This window comes from Crinia signifera, chromosome 6 (assembly GCF_055691185.1).
Source record: "Crinia signifera chromosome 6, ASM5569118v1, whole genome shotgun sequence".
Classification (NCBI taxonomy): domain Eukaryota; kingdom Metazoa; phylum Chordata; class Amphibia; order Anura; family Myobatrachidae; genus Crinia; species Crinia signifera.
Genome location: NC_139222.1, coordinates 197,537,588 through 197,559,033, shown reverse-complemented (window position 1 = coordinate 197,559,033; position 21,446 = coordinate 197,537,588). Strand labels below are relative to the sequence as shown.

Below are 21,446 nucleotides of genomic sequence, written 5' to 3'. Positions count from 1 at the left end.
ACAACAGGCTGTCTTCTAGATTACAAGGAGGTACTTATGGGTGTTTGCAACATATGATGCTGAAACCTTTGGCAGTAGGGCCACAAACTGGATGAAACCTCGCACTCTCTCATCATATCGGGGCTGATTTATATCACGGGCAATGTTGCTGCAATGTTTGTATGCACACTTATGTGTCCATTACAGTTGCTACAACTATAGAGGACCTTGGCATTATGAAGATCTGTATTTCACGCAGACACTTACATCTGCTTGCTCCTAAAGAGGCAGGGTGGGGGTTCGGCAACCGAATGATTGCCCAGTAACTGCATACAAACGGTAGATAGGGACACTGGCGGATGATGGTAGATGCCAGCAGTAGGTCGAATAATGAAAGCATTAAAAAGAACAAACACATGAGACAAATATACTTGGTGTAAACCAGGTACTTCTGCTACTGGTGCCCACTAGCAGGCATGTTACAAGTGGTGTGGCACGCAGAAAGGGATGTAGGGAGGGTTAGCTCCAGGAGCAAGGAGGGGAGCGGGTTCACTGCCGGCCCCCTCTCCTCCGCTGTGCCTGAGTGAGCTCAGGAACCGGGACACACAAAATGTGGGGGAAGTGGTGCAGCAGCTGAGAGTCTCTGTCCCCATACTAAAGAGATTTTGTGCCCTCCAAAAATGGCCACTGCTTTAGAGGAGACAAATGCTAGAGGTCCTCCTGCACCTCTAGCATCTGTAGCAGGGTGTCCATCGCCCTGCAAGCGGTTAGCACAGGCTACCCTTCATTGGCTGCCTTTGTGCAGACAGCTCGGGCATACCCACAGCATACCGTGCACATGTGAAGTCGCAGCACAGCTAACTGCTCTGAATCAGGCCCCTTGTCAACTAGCTACACTCTGCGCACAGATGTGGAACATCAATATGCCACCCTCCATAAGCCATAGGTGAATGACTGCAGTACAATAGCAATGTTTTACCTGTGACGCACCTCTCCTTGCGTAACACTATAATTAGGCATTTATTATTATCCCAAGGGCAGATCTAGTTGTACAAAATGTAGACGTTATTTTGTAAATCTAAACAAGTGAAGCGCTCCCAGGGGTAGTATGGCCTCCTGAGTAACATGTGCCACGTGTTTTGCGGAATTTTAGAGGAAATATAAAATGAACACTGATGTCGGAATAAACATAGCAATGAGGTGGCTGAAAAGCAGAGGGATGATGCAAGTCTGAGAATGAATAAGAGATGGGCACAATGAGCCGTACTTAAGGTGGAAAACAATAGTGTTAGGTGAAAAATTACAGCAGCTGAGAATGTTACACTCTCATTTACTACATTCCTGTAACTCTGAAATGGACATCAACTCCTTTAAATTTAAGATGCAACAATGGCTCTGTGTACTATATGACGCAAGCATTTTCAGCACAAACTGTGCTCAGGTCACAATGACCACATGTTGTCTTAGTACAGGGAGCATTACTGACATTACTGTCATTACTGTCATTACTGACTCTTCCACATGCAGGAATCCTCCTGGGGGCGGATATATGTGCAATGTATTCCTGGGCGGTGGTCTGTCATCACCATCACATCAGAGTAGTTTAGCAGAAACTTGTACTTGTATTACACACATTATATAGAACAGTGGTAGCCAACTCCAGTCCTCGAGAGCTACCAACAGTTCACATTTTCCAGACAACCTAGCTGCTGCACAGGTGCACTCAATACTCACTAACACATGTTAAAAGATCCACAGGTGGAGCTCATTACTTCACTTGTGATTCTGTGAGGAGATCTGGAAAACATTAACTGTTGGTAGCGCACGAGGACTGGAGTTGGCTACCCCAGATATAGATGTTCTGTGGGGATGGTGGTGAAATAATCTGTACAGCACATCTGTTCTGTAACATGCAGGCTCTATACCCGCAAATGTCAATCCGTTTTAGAAACCACATTTCATCAGGGTCTCCTCCGTACCCCCAAAGTGCAGTATAAGGGTGTGCATGGGAAATAATCCCATACAATCAGAAACTGGACTTGGAAAGGTGTTTATAAATGTTGCTTATTAAACTTATATAGGCTGCAGGTTTATATTATAGTTAGGTTAAATAAAGACGTTCGTCCATCGAGTTCAACCGGTCTATGAATTGCTTAAAGATATGATTATCCTGACTAGTTTTAATAATATATTATTACATTTTGATTTGTGCATTCCCTTTGCTAAATTGTAACTAAAAAAAAGCAAGTAATACTGTGTGGGGCGATTCTCTAAAACAGAAATGCAGTAAAAACCCTGTTATCAGGGTTTTTACCGCATTTCTGTATGGTCTGTGCCCCCTCCGCAGTGTCACCGCAAAAGCTGGCGATTCCCTGCAGAAGCCTGTCGGCTTCTTACCGCAGCGATGTGTGAGTGATCCGCATACGTTAGAGCATATGCGGTCATTAAGGGGGGCGAACAGGGCTGTGGATGTTAGAACATCCCGCCCTGTATGTTTACCTCAAGAAATGTATCTAGCCCTTCTTAATCCTTTGAGTGCCAACATATATGTGAGCAGTGTTCAAAATATCTGCTAGAAATCACAGCGTCGCTCACATAACACATAAAAAAAAATTGTAAAAAAAAAAAAATGCACTAACCACACGGAAATGCATTTTTAATTGTTACATGGTCTCTACTTCACACTCGTTAAATTGCATAAGATTTAGCCTACAATATCAAAGCTATGTTGGAGGAATTGTGGCCAGACTGGAGATACTTTTCATGTGTTCTGTTCCTGCCCCAAGACCTACCAGCTCTGGAAAAAATGTTTTTGCTTTAGCATTGACAGTTTTGCATTCTCCGATCCAGATATCCCCTGAACTGGCATTGCTCCATATATACCCGAATAAGCTATCGATACACTAGCTGCTATGTGTTAGGTCAAATACTTATTGCCACTAGAGCTTCAATAGAACCAAACTGGAAACATTCTTCTTTCCCCATCTCTTACCAAAATCATTTGGAAGATCCAACATGGTTTTCAGATGGAAACTATGGGTGAGATTTAATAGGATGAGAGTTTCAGAAAGTGAGAGATTTGGGAAGAAATCGCCAGTTTTTTTTAAAGCGGCAATCATTTACACTGCAAAGCCAGTTTGAATTTGAAGTGTAAATGATTGCCACTTTAAAAAACCCCTGGAGATTTCATCCCAAATCTCTCACTTTCTTAATCTCTCATCCTATTATATCTCATGGGTGTGGTATAGGGGATGCAGTTAAAATCCCGGCGGTCGGGATCCCGGCGTTCAGAATCCCGACCGCCGAAATCCCGACACATTCTCCCTCCGTGGGTGTCCACGACACCCCTGGAGGGAGAATAAGTGTGCCGAGCGTAGCGTTGTCGGCATTTCGGCTGTCAGGATTCCGGCGTCGGGATTCTGAACACCGGGATCCCGACCGCCGGGATTCAGTACTGAATCCGAGGTATAGGGGTCTGACAGTCGGGATCCCGACAGTCATTAGCCCGACGTTGGAATCCCGACTGGCCGGACTCAGACAGCACAGCGAGCGCAACAAAGCCCCTTGCGGGCTCGCTGCGCTTGCCATGCTGCGGGCACAGTGGCTCGCTCTCGCCACCTATTCTATTCTCCCTCTATGGGGGTCGTGGACCCCCACGAAGGAGAATATCCGCTGGCCGTCAGGGCACCTGTCTGTCTATGTTTAAAACAGTCGGGATCCCGATGTCGGGTAAATGACTGTCGGGATCCCGACTGGCACCCCTATCTCACGCCCTCCATGCCAACTCTCCCCTAACCAAATGGTCTAGCTGGTATGACTATTCAACTTCAAGCGAGGGTGCCAATCTGATTGATTCTCTAGGTTTGTGATTTATTGCTCTTATTTTTCTGTTATTTAGAATACTATCTTGATGTATAATTATTATTATGATACTATGTAATTGGACTATACCCTTCCCTTGTTCCACCTCCCTCCTCTTCTTTTTGTTTTCTGTATCCCATCTCCTTCTGTGGTTAACGGAACAAAACTCTTAATAAAGACTATTGAAAAGAAAAAAAAAATCCTATATACTGTAAGGTGAACATTACAGCTCATTATGATGAATAAATATTTTTGCTTGCCAATTTTTACACCTATTTTGACAAATTCACTTGGTACTCAAAGGGTTATATATGTTCATAGTGTCTGCCAGTACTATCACCTCTGCCAGTGAGTTCCAAACTCTCACTGCCCATACTGTAAAGAACCCCTTCCTTTGGAGTGTGCAAAATCGCAAGGAGACATCCTCTTCCTTGTGATCACCCTGCCCTATTTGGCATCATCCGTGAAGATGGACACAGTGCTTTTTATTCCCTCCTCAATATCATTAATAAAAATGTTAAGGAGCAGAGGTACTAATCATCTTGTTATGCTCTTAATAATCATGTACGCAAAACCTTAATATTCCCTCAAATAAGTTCCCTATAACTGATGTTAGGCTCACTGGTCCAGAATTTGCTGGATTTTTTCCCCTTTTTCAAGTTTGGCATTACTTCCGCTACTCTCCAGTCCATTGGAACCACTCTGAACGTAAATAACTTATACAAAATTGACTGTAGAAGATACACAAAATCCTCCCTCAGTTCCAACAGGACCCTTGGATAAATTCATCCGGTCCAGGTGATTTAATTGTATTTAGTTTGCAGAGTCGTCTATGGACATCCTCCATAGTGATTTCCAGATTTTTTTCTGCCACTGTCGTGATTTTATTGGTGACTGCTGATAACCCTGCATGCTCCTCCCTAGTAAATATGGTTGAGAAAAATCTATAAACGCTTCTGCCTTAGCCTTGTCCTGTAACGTTATCGTTGTTGACGGTTGTTTTGGAGCGTATGTTTGTATTTAACCACAGTGGATTTGGTCTACTGATAATCCCTTCATTTCTTTTTTAAATAATTTGTTTGTTAATCTTGTCAACAATATTTTAAATGCTTTCCACATTTCCCCTGCATTCTACCCCTCGAAAACGGTGTCCCACTTTATGTCCTTAATGAAATCCCTCAGCATTTCAGAGTTTGCTTTCCTAAAATTTTGTGTTTTAGTTGACCCCTTATGTTATTGTCAATGAAAGTTAATGTTAAACTTATTCTGCAAGAGACATCCCACAAAGCTTAAAAGACTAAACAAACATCAAAAGATAAAGATCAAATATAAACAAGAAATAATAGATCATTGGCTATAAACAAACCATTCTTATTTCAAGCTTCAGGAAATACTATAAACTGGATGGATTTATGACTTGTATAAAACAATATTGAGCAATTAAACCCAGGGCCATTGCGAGGCACCAGAGCACCCTGGGGGGGGGGGGGGGGGGTCTGCCCAGGCGCTCACCCTCTCTACAATGGGGGGTGGGTTTGATGGGGCAGCCGCCACTTTGCTCCACGGAGGGAGGGGGAGAGAGAGTGAGGGAGCAGCGTCCCGCTCTACGGTGGGGGGGAAGATGTCGGCATGGCAATGCAGCGACAGCCGCAGCTCCGGGCGGGCTCCAGAGAGGTCAATGGAGTGCGGGCGCTATCCAGGGGCGGGTATGGCTCGCTCATCTGCTCCAGTCCCATCTGCTTTCTTCCATCTCTCCTTGGCGCAGACGGGAGCTCTTTTGCTGCTTACTACCGCCCTGGTTAAACCATATTACAATGCACATATATTTGAAGCTAAAGTACCAGTGACATAATCTAAAGGCCTGATTATCCTGGGAGAATTACACTAAGACCAAGGTGGTGTATTTCCGGGAGTGGACATATACAAATGGCCGTTGCAGGGTGGCACACTCCACAAGCTGCAACACGTTGATGAGAACAATACAACGAGACCTGCTAAAATAAAACTAGCGCTTTCTGATTTGGTAAAGATTATTTTCCACACTGTAATGCATGGGCTCTCACCGGGTTCAAAAGGATAGTGAGGAACAGTTCTCCACCACGAATGGATTTGTCAAGTTCTTTGGAACCTCCTGGATATTCATTGTAGAATATTGTATGAGTGAAAAGCCCACAAGTCTGTCTTGGTAAAACCTAGACATAGAAAATACACATTTAGTTACTGTTGTCTTTTTTTGGAAGCGCGCGTATGTGTGGTGTTAATATGTTGAGGGAACATTTACATACACATCTAAACGGTCACTAGATTCTGCTAAGTTGTGGTGAGGGTAGAGATGTGTGGGTTTGGTTTTACTTGGATTTCCTCAGGATTTACTATTGGCTGTCACAGGTTTTGGGTAGCCAATAACATCCAGATTTGAGAACAGAGTAAATCCGAGTAAAACCAAACTGCATATCACTAATTAGAACCAACTGTACTATTGTCATGCCAGTGGAACAATATTAAGCCGGCCATTAAAACAATGGTACCCTATATTTCTTGAATATCAGCATTTGCAACCCTAGGCCCAAGAATTCTTAGAGAAATTCAGCAAAAAAATATTACATTAATAAATGTTGTTTGTCATTCTTAGGATGAGTTACGTGGTGAGTTGAGTTTCTGTTTTTGCACACTTTATAATTGGCAGCCTCCAGCAATGGTTTTGCCTATCCCACTCATACAAAGGAATGCACATGGACAAATAATATACTCCAACTGTGACATTAAAACGATTCTCATTTGATATTATGTATCTAATTTATGCAAAGAAAACATTTTAGGCCAGATGGATGCATGTCATTTATGCAAAATCCGGACCCTTCCATCTGCAATTTGATGTAGCAATGGGAGATTGATCAGACCAGGTGACACTTTTCTGCTTTGTTTTGGGCAGCCTGTGCCCACTGTACACTCCGTTTCCAGCTGTTGACTTACATGAGTGGAACCTGATCGGGGTATCTGCTGCTCTAGCCCATGTACTTCAGTATTGAAGAGCTGCTCTTCTGCACGGGTTGGGATCGTTCGGTCTAAAGCAACTAGGTCGACAAGCATTGGGTCGACACCACTAGGTCGTCAGGCAGCAAGATCGACATGGGACAAGGTCGACAGGACATTAGGTTGAGACAAACATTAGGTCGACATGGGCAAGGTTGACAGTCAAAAGGTCGACATGGGGTTTTTCACTGTTTTTTTTTTACCAGAATGTCGTCACCGTCGACATGGACACAGTTTGGAGTGCACCGCATCCCCTCGCATTGCTCGCTATGCTTCGGGCACAGCGCTTGGCTATGCTCGGCACACTATTTTATTCTCCCACCACGCCCTAGTGGATGGTAGGGCATGAAATACCGCCTGTCGGCACAAAAAGACAGTGAAAAACCCCATGTCAACCTTTTGACTGTCGACCTTGCCCATGTCGACCTACACCCACGTCGACCCAATGCTTGTTGACCTAGCTGCTGTAGACCCAATGACCGTATCCCTTCTGCACACCACCATAACACCACATGGATGTTTATATTATAGTGGCCATCCCATTAACGTCAGCAAGCCTCGTCATACTTCTCCTACCTCTTTCAATAAAATAAAATTACCCTCAGAACAAACTCAAATGGAGGATTGTTGTGCACAACAATCTCTGTAAACTTTAGAATAAAACATTGGACTATAATTTATGATTAACATTTACTTTTGGACTCCAGCTTACACCTGGTTAGTGTTAGCAGCTCAGTGACTGTTCTCACCATGATGTGGTTGTGTATGAATCCTCTGCGGTAGCGTGCTGGCCTTAGGTGAGGGTATTCTTCTGTGCTTGTAACCTGGATATTCCATATAGATGTCCAAGCTTCATAAAGTTGGCTATGTATGGGGTACACACCAGAATGATGGGGCGCCACTGCATAGCCCAGATCTATAGGGATGCCATGCTCCTGGAAGGCAATGCAAGAATGATTATTAACAAGAATACGCAAATACTGTAAATTAATTTATCAAAAGGAAAAATATTATGTGGTCCATGCTTAAATCGAGAACTGTTCCTTCATGAAGTATTCGGATAATAGGGAGTGCTTGAAATCCATCATCGTTTTATTTATACCCTGTACCTAAATGCCACCAGTTACAGGCTCAAGCTCCTGAAAATGTTCATGATTTTTATCTACTGTATATAAAAATCAAGCTAAATTGTTACCTGAATTGCAACCATAATTCCCAGTTGGCCTTGGCTTATGTGGAATCGCAAGAAAGAGGTTTGTCTTTTGAACAGTGTTTCTTGTTTTAATCCATATGTGCTTAATTAAGGTGAAATCAAACTAGATTAAAGGTTTATAAAAAGCCCCACAACTGTGACAGACAAATATCTTGCCAAGCACATACAAGACATGCATGACTGACATGAAGATCACAAGTATGTGGAAGACCGTTAAGTGAGATCTTTAAAAGTTATAAAAAAAATAAAATAAAAAAAAAAGACTTGAATATATTTTACAAATACAGTTAGTTGACATTTGAAGTTACATTGAACAGGCTGAAGTATCTATTCAAAGCACCCAGAGTATACGTGAAGGCAAAGAACGGTGGATCTAGACAACTCGGAACCCAAGTTACAGTAAAAGCAACTGCGGAACTAAAAAATGCTAAGAACTGAGAATTGAAGTGGATATGATCAGTGCTGTACAATAGAATAATAGCACAAACTGATAATGATAGAGGGAGAGAACGTCAAAGAATAAAAAAAGGGAAGATCCTGCTAGGCAGAGCTTGCAATCAGCTTCTTCATATTAACCCAAAAAAGATATACAGTACTGCCAATTGATGGCAAGTATAAAAGAAGGCTGCACTGAACAGATAGGAATATCTAGAGAATGCTGCAAAGACTTTCACACTTTTTTTTTTATTATTCTAGGTAAAGGATGAATGACTTTACAAGCTACCTCTCTCCTTTTCAACACTGTAATCCGATATCGGCAGGCCTGCTTAGCAGACTTTCAAGTTGACGCAGACCATTACAGGGACACAAAGACAGGACCAAATACATGAAAGACCATTCAAGGTCAGCTACCTTTTACAACCGCAAGGGTTGCTACCTGCAAACGAATAAACAAAGGCTGCCATGCACAGCCCAGTAGCTGCTAGCAGGTATATCTCACTATCACTATACAGAGAAAAATGGAAAGCAAATGTAGGCTTAAGGCCCCCATACATTAGGCCGACTTGTCCTAGGGACAAGTCGGACCCAATTTACCTGCGAGTCGCCCGGCAGCTCCCCGGGAGGCTCACATACAATTTGGCACTTGATGTGCCATTTTTACATGGGATAAATCGCATGCGATTTATCCCATGTAAAAAAAACCCCGGGGAGCTGCAGGGCGGTGAGCAGTAGTGGGGGCAGGCAGCGGCAGTAGTGGGGACGGGCAGCGGTGGTGGGGGCGGCCAGCGGCGGTAGTGGGGGCGGGCAGCGGCAGCGGGCGGCGTTTGTGGTGAGCGCAGTGTACTTACACATAGCAGCAGCGGCGGGGACGGGACGCGCAGTGGCGGCTATTATATTTTTAAAATACTTGTCAAATGACCTGCTGCTCTCTGATTGGCTGAGAGCTCTCCGGCCAATCAGAGAGCGTCCGGTCATTTGACAAGTATTTTAAAAATATAATAGCCGCCACTGCGCGTCCCGTCCCCGCCGCTGCTATGTGTAAGTACACTGCGCTCACCGCACACGCCGCCCGTCCCCACCGCCGCTGCCCGCCCCCACCACCGCTGCCGCTGGCCGCCCCCACTACTCCCCCGGTGTCTGTATGCATATGCCTGTCAGGTGGCAGGCATATGCATACAGGGAGGTCGGACGTGATCGTATGTACACACCGTCCGACCTCCCTGATCCGGTCCGATGCGCACAGGACCGCGCATCGGATCGGATCAAATGTCACATACCTACGATTTTGGGCCGATTTCATCCAATTATCGGCACAAAGTGCCGAAATCGGATGAAATCGTCCCAAAATCGCATAGTGTATGGGGGCCTTTACTTCATGCACCCGCATCTGTTGGCCACACAGTGACTAATATCAGTGAGACATGAAACATGCTCACGGCTCACTGGAGACAAGTCTCTCTTCATTAAAGTTCCACATCGACACCCAGGAAATGTGTCTTTAAGCCATTGATTTAGAACTTATTATTTATTAACAGTTTCTTATATAGCGCATACCGTTTCCTGCAGTTAATTTGTGTCGGCATTGAATGGACACCTGTGCTTATTTTCTGATCAATCCTTTCATGAAGTTTTGCATGGCCTATGTTCATTTTTACTGTATAATGCTAATCTGATTCAAAGGATCAAATTTACCACAACAAATTATATTCAGTACCGAGACTTAAGGCCAGATGCATCGAGCTTCAAAAAAATTATACAATTGAGAGTGACAGCCAGCTCCTAACTGCCATGTTACAGTCTGGGTTTGAAAAATGACAAGTAGGAGCTGATTGGCTGGTTGCTCATCACGCTCCACTTTATCACTTTTTAAAGCTGGATACATCTGGCTCCCAGGGAATTACTACCTCAATTGTGGGCGGTTTTTAGTCATGTTTTTCCCATCCAGTTTCACTTTTCTTAAGTCAAAACTGTATTAAAAAAATTGAAAACGGCAGCAATTTCGACAAAAACATAGTAAAGTGATATTACATAATGTGTAGTTTTCAATTGGCTGCTTGTTGAATTGTCACAAAAATGTGCAAACAGTAGTTTTTTACTCTAACTGTGCATGTGGAATTCAAAGTCATTTCCCATGTCTGTGATAACTATATTATGTAGTGTATGCCACACATTGGTATGTATAAAACAGAATACCGGCAGATGCGTCCTCAGACATCTAGTTGCAAGATGGCTAGCGTCTGGTTCAAACCAGCTCTCCTAACACTGAAAGTATTTTGTTTTTGTTTTTTTTGCCTAAAATGAGCCATAGGGGGCTATCCTATTGTCCACGAAAAGCAGACACAAGCTGTAGCTTATTGTGCTATTTTTTGTTTCACCTGCCTCAGATTTGCCAAATAAAAGAGTTGAAGCAGTCCCATGCGTTTGAGAGAAAATTTATTTTGTCAGGTGTCCTAACAGGATTTCCTGAAAAAAAACAAAAACAAAACTCATCGTTGAAAGAAAATTTTGTACAATTTCTGTTTTAAGCTCCTAAAGTTTTTCTTTTTGACAGTAATTGGATACCCCCAAAGTTGCAACGTCTAGGATGCACCGAGGAAACTGTACTGATTAATGTGATATGTGACAATGTAGGAGCTGCAGAGTACTGTTAGAAATGATCACTATCGGAAGCTCAGGCCATAAAGGCAGTAGGCACGTATAACATGGGAGAACAATAGGCATAAATATGTAATACATGCTGACGGTGCTATCTGGAGATCAATGAATGTCCTCTGTACAGATAGATAAACTGTATGCTGCGTGTGCCCAGTTAGAGTGGCCTTAAGACATAGGAAAATGCCAATAAGTCTCCAAGCACTGTGGTGGATCTGCACTATTGATAAAGCAGCCATCTGTACTGCTGATCTTTTTCAAATTTATTGTGACTGCATTAATCAACATGTTTCACGGTTCAAGAGCATTTTCTCAAGAATTGACTTCTATCCACTGCACTTAGTTATGCTGTGTACACACAATGCAAGATGTACAGTACGGTTTAATTTTTACATTTTGTGTTTATCATCATTGTAGACCACACAAACTAGACAAAATATGCTGTTTCAACTTTATCCAGACAGGAATTTATTTTAACCCTTTAAGTGCTAACATCTCTGTGGCAGATGTCAGTGGCATAGCTATAGCTCCGCATCCCCCGCGGTGGCGGGGAGGCGCAGAGAACATGTGGTCGCCGGGGGTCTGCGGGACTATAGTTACCCGCTGCTGTCTTGCCTGCCTTCATGGTCCCGTCTCTCCGTCTCCACTCTACCAGCACAGGCTCCTGCTGCTATAATGAAAAGACTCTTAGAAAATGGTCGCCCACATACTGCAGAAAGTTTTCATTATAGCAGCAGGAGCCGGCGACGGGACCGTGACTGCAGATTCGGCCGGGCAGGTACGAGCATGGGGGGGGGGGGGGGGCATATAATAGGTAGTTACGCCACTGGCAGATGTGCAAAATAACCGCTAAATATACCAGCGTCGTTCACATAAATTCAATCTGTGCTGCAATTTCTGCAGGCAGAAATAGCGGCACGCTCCTATTCAATGCTGCCGTTGCCGACAGCATTGAAGGCATTCAGATTCATTTTTTTTTTACAGCCGAATATCAACTGACGTTAACAGCCACTTATTGTCGGATTCGCGGCCAAATCACACATTTCATAAGATTCACTTTAGAGCTCTGGGGCCATTCCATAAAAATGTGTACAAATGTCCCATGTGACCCTGTCAAAATAAAGACCTGTATCTCTTGATTTTTCAACATATGAGCTTTCTCATAGGTTTTCATTAAGAAAAATAACACAAGCTCTTAATATGGAGTTGAGGGAGTTATCTAGAAGAAAGCTTCCATTAAAAAACTGTGTTGGACTTGGCTTGTCCCATATGTGAAAACTAAATTATGGGATATTGTGTTTTGTGGAACGGAAAAAAGCTTATAGTTAGTTAGGCACGCTGATCTTACCCTTTTTTTTTTTTTATTAACAAAAAGTGCTATGCTGTCTATTATGTGACAATGGAATGGCCATTTTGCACCAATTTTAAAATTGATGTAAAAAATCCATTAAAGTTTTCTCTTTCCTTTGTTCACAGGGATTGTGTGCTTGTTTACGATGTCTCTACAAGCGCAGTGCACGGCAGTTAGATCTCCACTGTCAAAATAGTAAGCTATTTGGCTAAAAATCATTGACAATGAAGCCACTCCCATGTACCTAAACTGGCATTTTGGCCATACCATGAAAGACCAACAACCGCATGACAGGTGTCCCACGCCTCCTGGTCAGAAATTATAGGTTTTAAGACTTTACAGTTTTATTGGGTACTTTTATGTTAGTTGGGCGCCCACTGTAGTTAGTGCACTCATACTCCCACTATCCATGTCAGCATGGAGTTGACTTTCTATAGTCTGGCGAGCGCAGCGAGCCACCAAGCCCCGCAAGGGGATGCGGAAAACTAAGTAAATAGCTTAGTGGGCGCCCAACTAACATATAAGTACCTTTTATTGTTTTTATTTCCTGATCAGTGGAAACACTGGGTTAAAAATATAAAATCTTCTACTTAGGCAAGTAGAGAAGTAGCCCATAGCAACCAGCTTTCAGTTATTTATAGAATACACTATATAAAAGAAGTGGTCTAATTGCTATCGGCAACTTGTATCAGTCTCCACTGTAGAATGCTTGATATATCTAAAGCAGCGTGCAATGCGATGCACGCTCCTGCGGGCATCGCACAGTACAGTACAAAAAGTATGTGCTGCACATACCTTTTGTACTGCCCGCAGATTGCATCACATGCAAAACATATGCGATGCGATCCAGCCCATAACACACCGCAACGTGCGCTGCTATCGCATTGTGTATGGGCTCCTTCACCCAAGGTTTGAAACTGGTGTGATAGAGGAGAAATTGGTTGTGTGACAGCAGGTAAGATTAGAGTGTCTTCATTAAAAAAGGATGTCTTCAGTGTCATATCTCTTTAAAAGCACTTTGCAATTCCTAACCGAATATGCCGCTTAATCTTTAGCTTTGCCCCTGGTCTAAATGCATTTGAAATTAATTTCTGTGAATCGTAGTAAAACTTGCCAGATGGAATCTAGTGTTTCCCATAGCAACCCAGGAATCGGCACTACGAAACTAATGAATATACTTTTAATTTTTACTAAACTGCCTGATGGATGAAATCCATAATCCTCATTTAAATCAGATTGCTCCTGTGAGTGGAAAGCACCCTCAAGATTTTCATGATGAAATTTTTACTACAAGGGAGAGTTACAATAACAGCTTGCATGCTCGGCTGGCTCTTCAGTTCTGTGTAGCCAGGCAAGATACATCTTTATATTTTAATTAAGTCTCAATGATCATTGAAGAGAAGTCACCACTTCCTGCCCCATCAAGCTTGAGGGGCTCGGACCGCTCTCTTACCTGAGCAGAGAATACTGTAGAAGTGCACAGCTTAGTTTAAACTCACCACAATGATTAAATATATATGTAAAGAGTGAAAGCAGTAAGAGCTATAGCGACATGATTCATAGTACATTTACCCCTCAGTCTGCACTATGGCAGAGAAACAAGTTTCTAGGCAGTGTCAGCATAGGCCAGGGATGGGGGAACCTTCGGTCCTCCAGCTATTGTTGAACTACACATCCCAGCATGCCCTGCAACAGTTACAAAACTGTAATATGGCATGCTGGGGTGTGTATTTCCACAACAGCTGGAGGGCCGAAGGTTCCCATATCCCTGGCCTAGGGCATAGAGTAGTGGGAATGCAATGGTAGAGGCCTATGCCTAAAGCTGGCCATACATTAGAACAACCTGCATATGATGCACATTGTATACAGGTCGTATGATCGAACGAATGATAGATCGGAGGGTGCTTTTAAACACATACAATCTGCTTATGACCGCAAACCACCCCGACTAATCATATGTGCAGCACATATGATCATTGGAGTGACCTCTCGGCCTGCGGGACCGCGCATCGCACCAAAATACCTCACAATGTGTACACAATCGATCGCACAATCCGTAGAAACTGTGCATTCGGGCCTAGGATCGTTCTATTGTATAGCCACCTAAAGGGTTGTGGCCAGCTGACAGAATGGGTGTAGCTAGACACCGCAGAGGGCAGGCTAATCAATAGCATTACAGAGTGCCTGGTCCGGTCAAAGCAACCCACTGTAGTGAATACAGCGTTGTCATGGGAGTGAAATATAATATAACATGTATATTAATTAAGCAAATTATGGTTACCTGCGACTGCTGAATGTTGATTTAGTTCTATATAAGCTAACCAAACAATTATGCTCATCCCTGACCCTGCACTTGTAGGTAACAGACCCTCTAATAGAGTTACAACATATAATTTAAGTGCAGCCTGGAACCAGACTCCTAGAGATGCGAATGGGCGCTCAGGCAGTGGGGTCGACCAGGGATTTCCCCTTTACACCTGCAGCCCAGTCCTGGTCCTAAACAGTAGGTTTGTGTACTCATAGAAATCAAACCACCTCAAATCCAAGGCTCCAGTGTGGCCATGACCAAGTGTTCCATGATCCTCAGCCAAAAGTATCAGTATGCTGTTGGTTTATGCTCTCCACCAGCCCTGACCAACCTCTGGCTATCCGCCTGTTGTGAACCTACAATCACTGCATACCCGTCCAACAATCAGCTGGTAAAGCATGATGAGAATCTAGTTTCACAATTGCTGGAGAGCCGCAGGTTGGCCAGGCCTGTACTACATAATTCATCTTACCCTGAAACCTGCACATAGATGCTTTTGATAAGGTTTAGAAACAGGAAAGGTCAAAAAGCTTGTCATTACCAGGGCAAACTGCTTGTTGAGTTTCATCTGCTCTGCTAAGACGGTGACATTGTGGAACAAGTGAGGCTGCATGTGACTCCACATATGGGGGAACCACCAGAACTCCTTCCTGTGCATGAGCAGCATGTCGTCCCCTTCATCCTCCTCATCGGTGCCTGAAGACAGAGGATAGCAGTGAGTAGAATCACATAATGCAATGTACTAGTTCTCAGTCTACAGCTCTATATCCTACTACAGAGGATAACAGCACAGGAGTTTGAGGGCAGAAGGAACATAAGCATGCTATCTCCAATAAGACACTGGATATTACCTGTGTATATATGGGTAAAAGGATTTTTCAGGATTCCTACATTTTTTAAGTAAAAACTTTCAACAGCATGAAGACCAAGCATTTTCCACAATTCTTTTCAATTACTTTTTATTACATCGTAATTAAGGTTGAAAAAAAGACATTAGTCCTATTTGACTTGTAACTACTGACTTGAGTAAAGGTGCCCATACACTGCCTGCGACGTCTCGCAGCAGTGTACGGACACCCGATGGACTGCAAGCCGCCGGGACCTTCCGGCGGCAGGGACACATCCGTTGTGATGGATCGCATGCGTCCCTGCTTAGCGCCCGTCCCAGAATGGGTGGTCGGACGGCCAGCCGGTCCGACCACCTAGTCGGGTCCAATGCTCACGGGACCGCGCATCGGACCCGATGACATGTCAGGGAGAGGCGATTTGGTCCGATTTAACGGGCCGATTGGTCGCAATCGGCCATCAGGGTGCTTGTACAATTAAAAATCAGATCGCATGTCGCTATATTGCATGCGATGAGATTGTATAAGATGTAATACGATCAAAATCGGGGGCGCCGTGCTAGGAAACAAGTACCTTTCATTCCATTCAGCGGTCCTTCAAATTATATGGTATGATGGGTAGAACAAGGAACAGGCTGAATTGTGTCATGGCACATCATATTCTGCTGTAGAGAGCACCACCTTAATCACCAACTATTGGCTGGTGCTCAGGGAGAAGGGGCAAAGCTACCCTCTGGTCATTCAGAAGTATAGGTAAATACCTGAACAACTGTGTGCACATCTGTGTCTGCAACAACTGTGGAAGCCCCCCCCTAAGCCACAGTACGATTGTCATGCTGCAGCCATTTGTAATGTTCATTCTAGCACCCGCTAACTTTGAAAACCCATGCCATTCCTCTTCCCTGCCTGGGGTGTCGCTGTCTGCTGTAGTGCTTCTAGCACAGTGTGGTATGTATATCAGCACCTGTGCTAGAAACACCACAGCAGACAGTGACACCCCAGGCAGGGAACAGGAACTGCATGGGTTTACAAAGATGGCGGGTGCTAGAATGAACACTACATTTGGGGTGGCCAGTATTATAGTAAGACAGCTCTGTTTTGTGGACATGCCCCAGCCTAATGCCGCCAGCGGCATTAACATATTTTGGTACAACACATGCGTCCAAAGACCCAGCTGCTATATTAACTACGTCCATCACTGAATGAGGCCCTGAGTTAACAATGACTTTCCTCCAGAGCAACCAAAGCTGCAGTATATACACCCTCCAAAAAGTGCCAATATAGTATTCAATTGTCTGTATAATAAGCTTCAACAAATGTTGTGTCCTGTATATATGTAATAAAGCATGGTATTAAGCATATAATAATGTAATAAAGTAATAAATGCAATAATGTAATAAAGCATGGTCAATGGTAGTACAACCTTTGTGTACAGCAGCACTGTCAGACAAAAGACCCCACCCCCGTCCACTAGTGTGAGGTCTTGCATGCAATACCCTGCCAACTCACCTGACAGCTCCTGTGCTGCTATACCGGATACGAAACATCATATATAGTCCTTTTGCATAAACAGTAATATATCTAATGCAATCCCATTCATGAAGATCTGCAACTGATTCTTCTGACTGGAGGAAAATGAACTGCGATATGGCCACTTTTCACCGGATGAAAAGTGGCTATAACGCACTAATGGCTGGGGGCCTTTAATAATATTGCTTGGGGATGTAGAAGTGCTTCCCTCTGGTAGCAAAATGTTTTTTTTTTTTTTTTTTCATGGGCCCTTGGTATTCTAGCCTTGATTACTGCAAATGATTGTACAGGACATGACAATAGTTCACATTTGAACACCATACGGGCCCTATTACGGGGTTTATATTTTGCAGCTAGGTACACATTTGGCTGCCCCCAAATAAAGTCTGTTTTGACTGTAATGGACATCAAGTAAATAGTCAATGTTACCTTTTAAAAGGCAATAAAAAAAAAAATCCATTGTAGATGATTTGGTGCAGATCCTTCCCATCGCAGCGGCTTACCCTAGGCATGTATAATTCTGTAGGGTCGTGTAGGTAACCTATTGCATGGCAATAGTAGTGGTTATGTATAGCGCGGGTCTCAAACTGGAAAGCTGCTAATAGCAATGTGAGCAGTATATATATATATATATATATATATATATATATATATATATATATATATCTTTTTTTTTAATGTTTGATAATTTTTTTTCTGTCTTATCACCTTAGCTACCAATTAACCATAATGCCAGAAATATTGAAGGCAAATGCTATGGGAACATAAAGAGCAGATCTAGTACATGGGAAATGTGGTTCCTACCACCATAACTTTGGGAGCAGAGATGAAAAAGGTGGAGGGATTTCTCAAGCCCAGTAACGAATACTTAAAATATATTGTGTAACATTTTATCAGACACTTCTATGGAATGTTTGCACGTCTTCTTGAGCTCAAGATCCTGCTACAAGTAGCTCTATTTCCCAAGCATTGTGTAAAATAACAACATAAAATAGCAGAAGGCAACTATAATTTAGTTGCTTATTTAGGTTATCAGCGGTTGAAAAATCGGGGAAATCACTTTACCTGTATGATAGAATTTCCCAGAGAATCCCAAATTGAAGGTGAAATTCGGTACTAGGGTCCTTAGCTTGCTCTGAGCTTTAAGTAAAGCCTGAAAGAGAAAAAGACAAGTCAGCATAATTATTGCAGCCAAAACCTCCCAGGACAAGTTACCACAATCTGACAGACACAAAAACCTCAAAACAAGATTGGGTAACTAGATTTCTGTCCATATACAATATCACGTTGGAGATGTAAATCGCAGACTGGAATTAATGAATAAAACAGACTGGGGTAGCCGTACTGTACCAAGCCTTGGAGAGGGATACAGTGGAGACAGATAAAGGGGCAGATGTAACAAGCCTTGAAAAGTGATAAAATGGAGAGTGATAAACCACTTATCAGCTCCTACCTGTCATTTTTCAAACAGCCTGTGATATAGCCATTGGTGGTTTATCACTCTCCATTTTATCACTTTTCAAGCTTAATACATCTGGCCCAAAGTCTCCTTTCTGGGGAGAAGCCTGGAGAGGAGACACTGCTGGGCACTTTAGACTCCACTTCTGCTAAACAATGCGATTGATAAGTACTTGGGGAGGACTAAAATGATGCCATTCATGTCAGTTTAGCCCTGCCCCCTCCCACAGACCAGTGATTATTAATTCTTTAGTTTGACAGCTTCACTAAGATGCGGAAGATCTGCTTACTCTTTAGGGGTGCGGGCGCCTAACCAAAAAATAATGAGTTTCCAGTAACTTCAGGGAGAGTAGACAATTATGAAAAAGTACAAGCCAATCGTGGCTACCATTTTTTCAATCACAGCCTGTAACTTTACAGTTAGGAGCTCACTGGTCGGTATTTTATGGCTCTTGGGCTAATACATCAACCTCTAGGGGACTATACAAAATCAGACAATGTGACTTCTGCTATTTAGTGGTCTGTGGTTCCTGAAGAAAGACAGCCAGAGAAAGAGCTGACCTTCAACTAATACCAATAGTAGATTAACATAGGTAATATAAGTATATAAAACTGAAAATGTGCTTATCCAAAGAAAAAGAAAAAAGACACCTTTTAGATGCAGCAATGATGGCAATTGCTGAGGAAGAATGCTGCAAAACTAACAAAGCAATCCCTATTTGATTTCACTAAAAGCAAGACAACAGATGGAGGTGTTAGGAAGAAACTTTACATAGTGGAATTGATTCTCTGAAGAGCAAATGAGATCATAAAAACTGCAGTGGTTTAAATGGTTTTCCGACAGAACAAGGTTAACAAACTCATAATGCAGTTCTCCAAATAGAAAAATCAGCTGCCATTAGAAGTTGCAGCAATATCCCTCTTTAATGGAAACTATTTACATATCTGTGCTACAACAGCATTGCCAAACATTTTTTGTTTTAATCTATAAAGAAATAGGGATTTCTTATTTAAGGGATTATGGGCAGGCACATGGAAATTATTCCTAATATATCACTGTAAAATAACTATTCAGAATTGTAGCTTTATAGTCCAAATACAACAAAATATGTATAGCAAACAATTATTCTATTCAACTTTACGGAGCTCATTTGTTCTGATCAGTGAAGGATATGAAATGAGGAAAAAAAGATTTGAATGGAGAAGGCTTGGAAGTGGGCCAGTGCCGATTATCCATTCGGTGCTTCAAGAAGCATGCACTGCCCACTAGGAAACCAAGGCAAACATTGCATGTCTCCACCAAGAATTTCTTAAATTACTAAAATAAAATAACTCGTTATAAGACAAAGTATACTTTACATCAGATAGAAGTAAATATGTTGTGTTTTGAAGAAGGTTACCACTGTAGTGTTCACTCTAGCACCCGCCAACTTTGAAAACCCATGCAGTTCCTCTTCCCTGGCCTGGGGTGTCGCTGTCTGCTGTAGTGTTTCTAGCACAGGTCTGGTTTGCATATCAGTGCTGATATACAGATCACACTGTGCTAGAAGCACTACAGCAGACAGTGACACCCCAGGCAGGGAAGAGGAACTGCATTGGTTTTCAAAGATGGCGGGTGCTAGAATGAACACTAATATTAACTCACTTCTCACTTACTAAGCGTAAATCATTCAATGTGTACAAGACAATCCATTCAGAAGCCAATAGCTTGTATTGATGAGATTTAGAAGTATGAAAATGAAGTATGTTCAAAGAGGGCTGTGGAGTCCGTACAAACCTACTACTACTTCTACTTTACTAATGTCTGACTCTCCTTCATAATTAGCAAATTAATATTTAACATGCATTTTATCTAGACTAGACTTTGAGCCTTACGGTAAGCAGAACGGTGAAATACATGTTTTCATTAAGATTGAAATAGTACTTTAGGTCATAAGATTTAAACTATGACAGCAGCATGGGTTCATTATATTGCAGTGTAATGTGTGGCAGCTACACGTGGTAACTGGTAATTATTTGCAGTTTAGTGAGTGACGGCAGCATGGGGTAATTATTGCAGTCTAGTTGTGGGCAACAGATTCTGCAGGGGGTAAACACAATGGCATAATATATTACTAGAATATAGAAGCCCTTATAATGTTGAAAGGAATCATTTCATTAAAATAAAATATAGGTGTGTTATCACTTGCGACAATAATGGATTACTTATTCGTGTAAAGCAGTGGTTCCCAACCCTGGCCCTCAGGTACCCCCAACAGTACACGTTTTCCAGGTCAATCAGCAGGTGCACAGATTATTCAGGCACATTTTATAAGATCACAGGTGGAGCTAATTATTTCACTTGTGATTCTGTGTGCACCTCAAACATGTTTTCCAGGTCTCCTCAGAGAATCACAAGAGAAATAATTAGCTCCACCTGTGGATCTTTTAAAATGTGCCAGTGAGTAATGAGTACACCTGTGCACCTGCCGGGTGACCTGGAGGAAAAAAAACAGATTGATAACCACTGGCATAGAGGGTATGACCATCATTAAATATATTCAATACATTATTTGTCATGTATTCTCCAGTAACATGCTCAATGCTGCTTATCCTCAACCCTTCTGCGCAAACATTTGTTTAATCTGCCACCTAAATGTACTGCCTAGCAGAGGCAGTTATTTCCCATTGGAGGAAATCCCTTTTAATCATATGCTGGACAGGCTGTCCCAGGCAGAGGTGCTTACTTCCCCTTGGACCAGTGGCGTAACTACTGTAAGGCAGCCCCAGCTGCCG

At 42.8% G+C, this 21,446-nt stretch overlaps 1 protein-coding gene across 1 annotated transcript in view; it reads right to left on the bottom strand.

Annotated features, from left to right (window-relative positions):
* The window catches only part of NDST2 (N-deacetylase and N-sulfotransferase 2), a 128,972-nt gene that overhangs the window by 15,758 nt on the left and 91,768 nt on the right, over positions 1-21,446 (bottom strand). Inside the window, exons 3-6 of the mRNA XM_083148568.1 lie at positions 18,279-18,366; positions 15,380-15,534; positions 7,623-7,808; positions 5,904-6,032 (exon numbers count right to left, since the gene is read on the bottom strand). Of these exons, the coding sequence (XP_083004694.1) occupies positions 5,904-6,032; positions 7,623-7,808; positions 15,380-15,534; positions 18,279-18,366 (558 nt within the window). The remainder of the gene's footprint in view (positions 1-5,903; positions 6,033-7,622; positions 7,809-15,379; positions 15,535-18,278; positions 18,367-21,446) is intronic.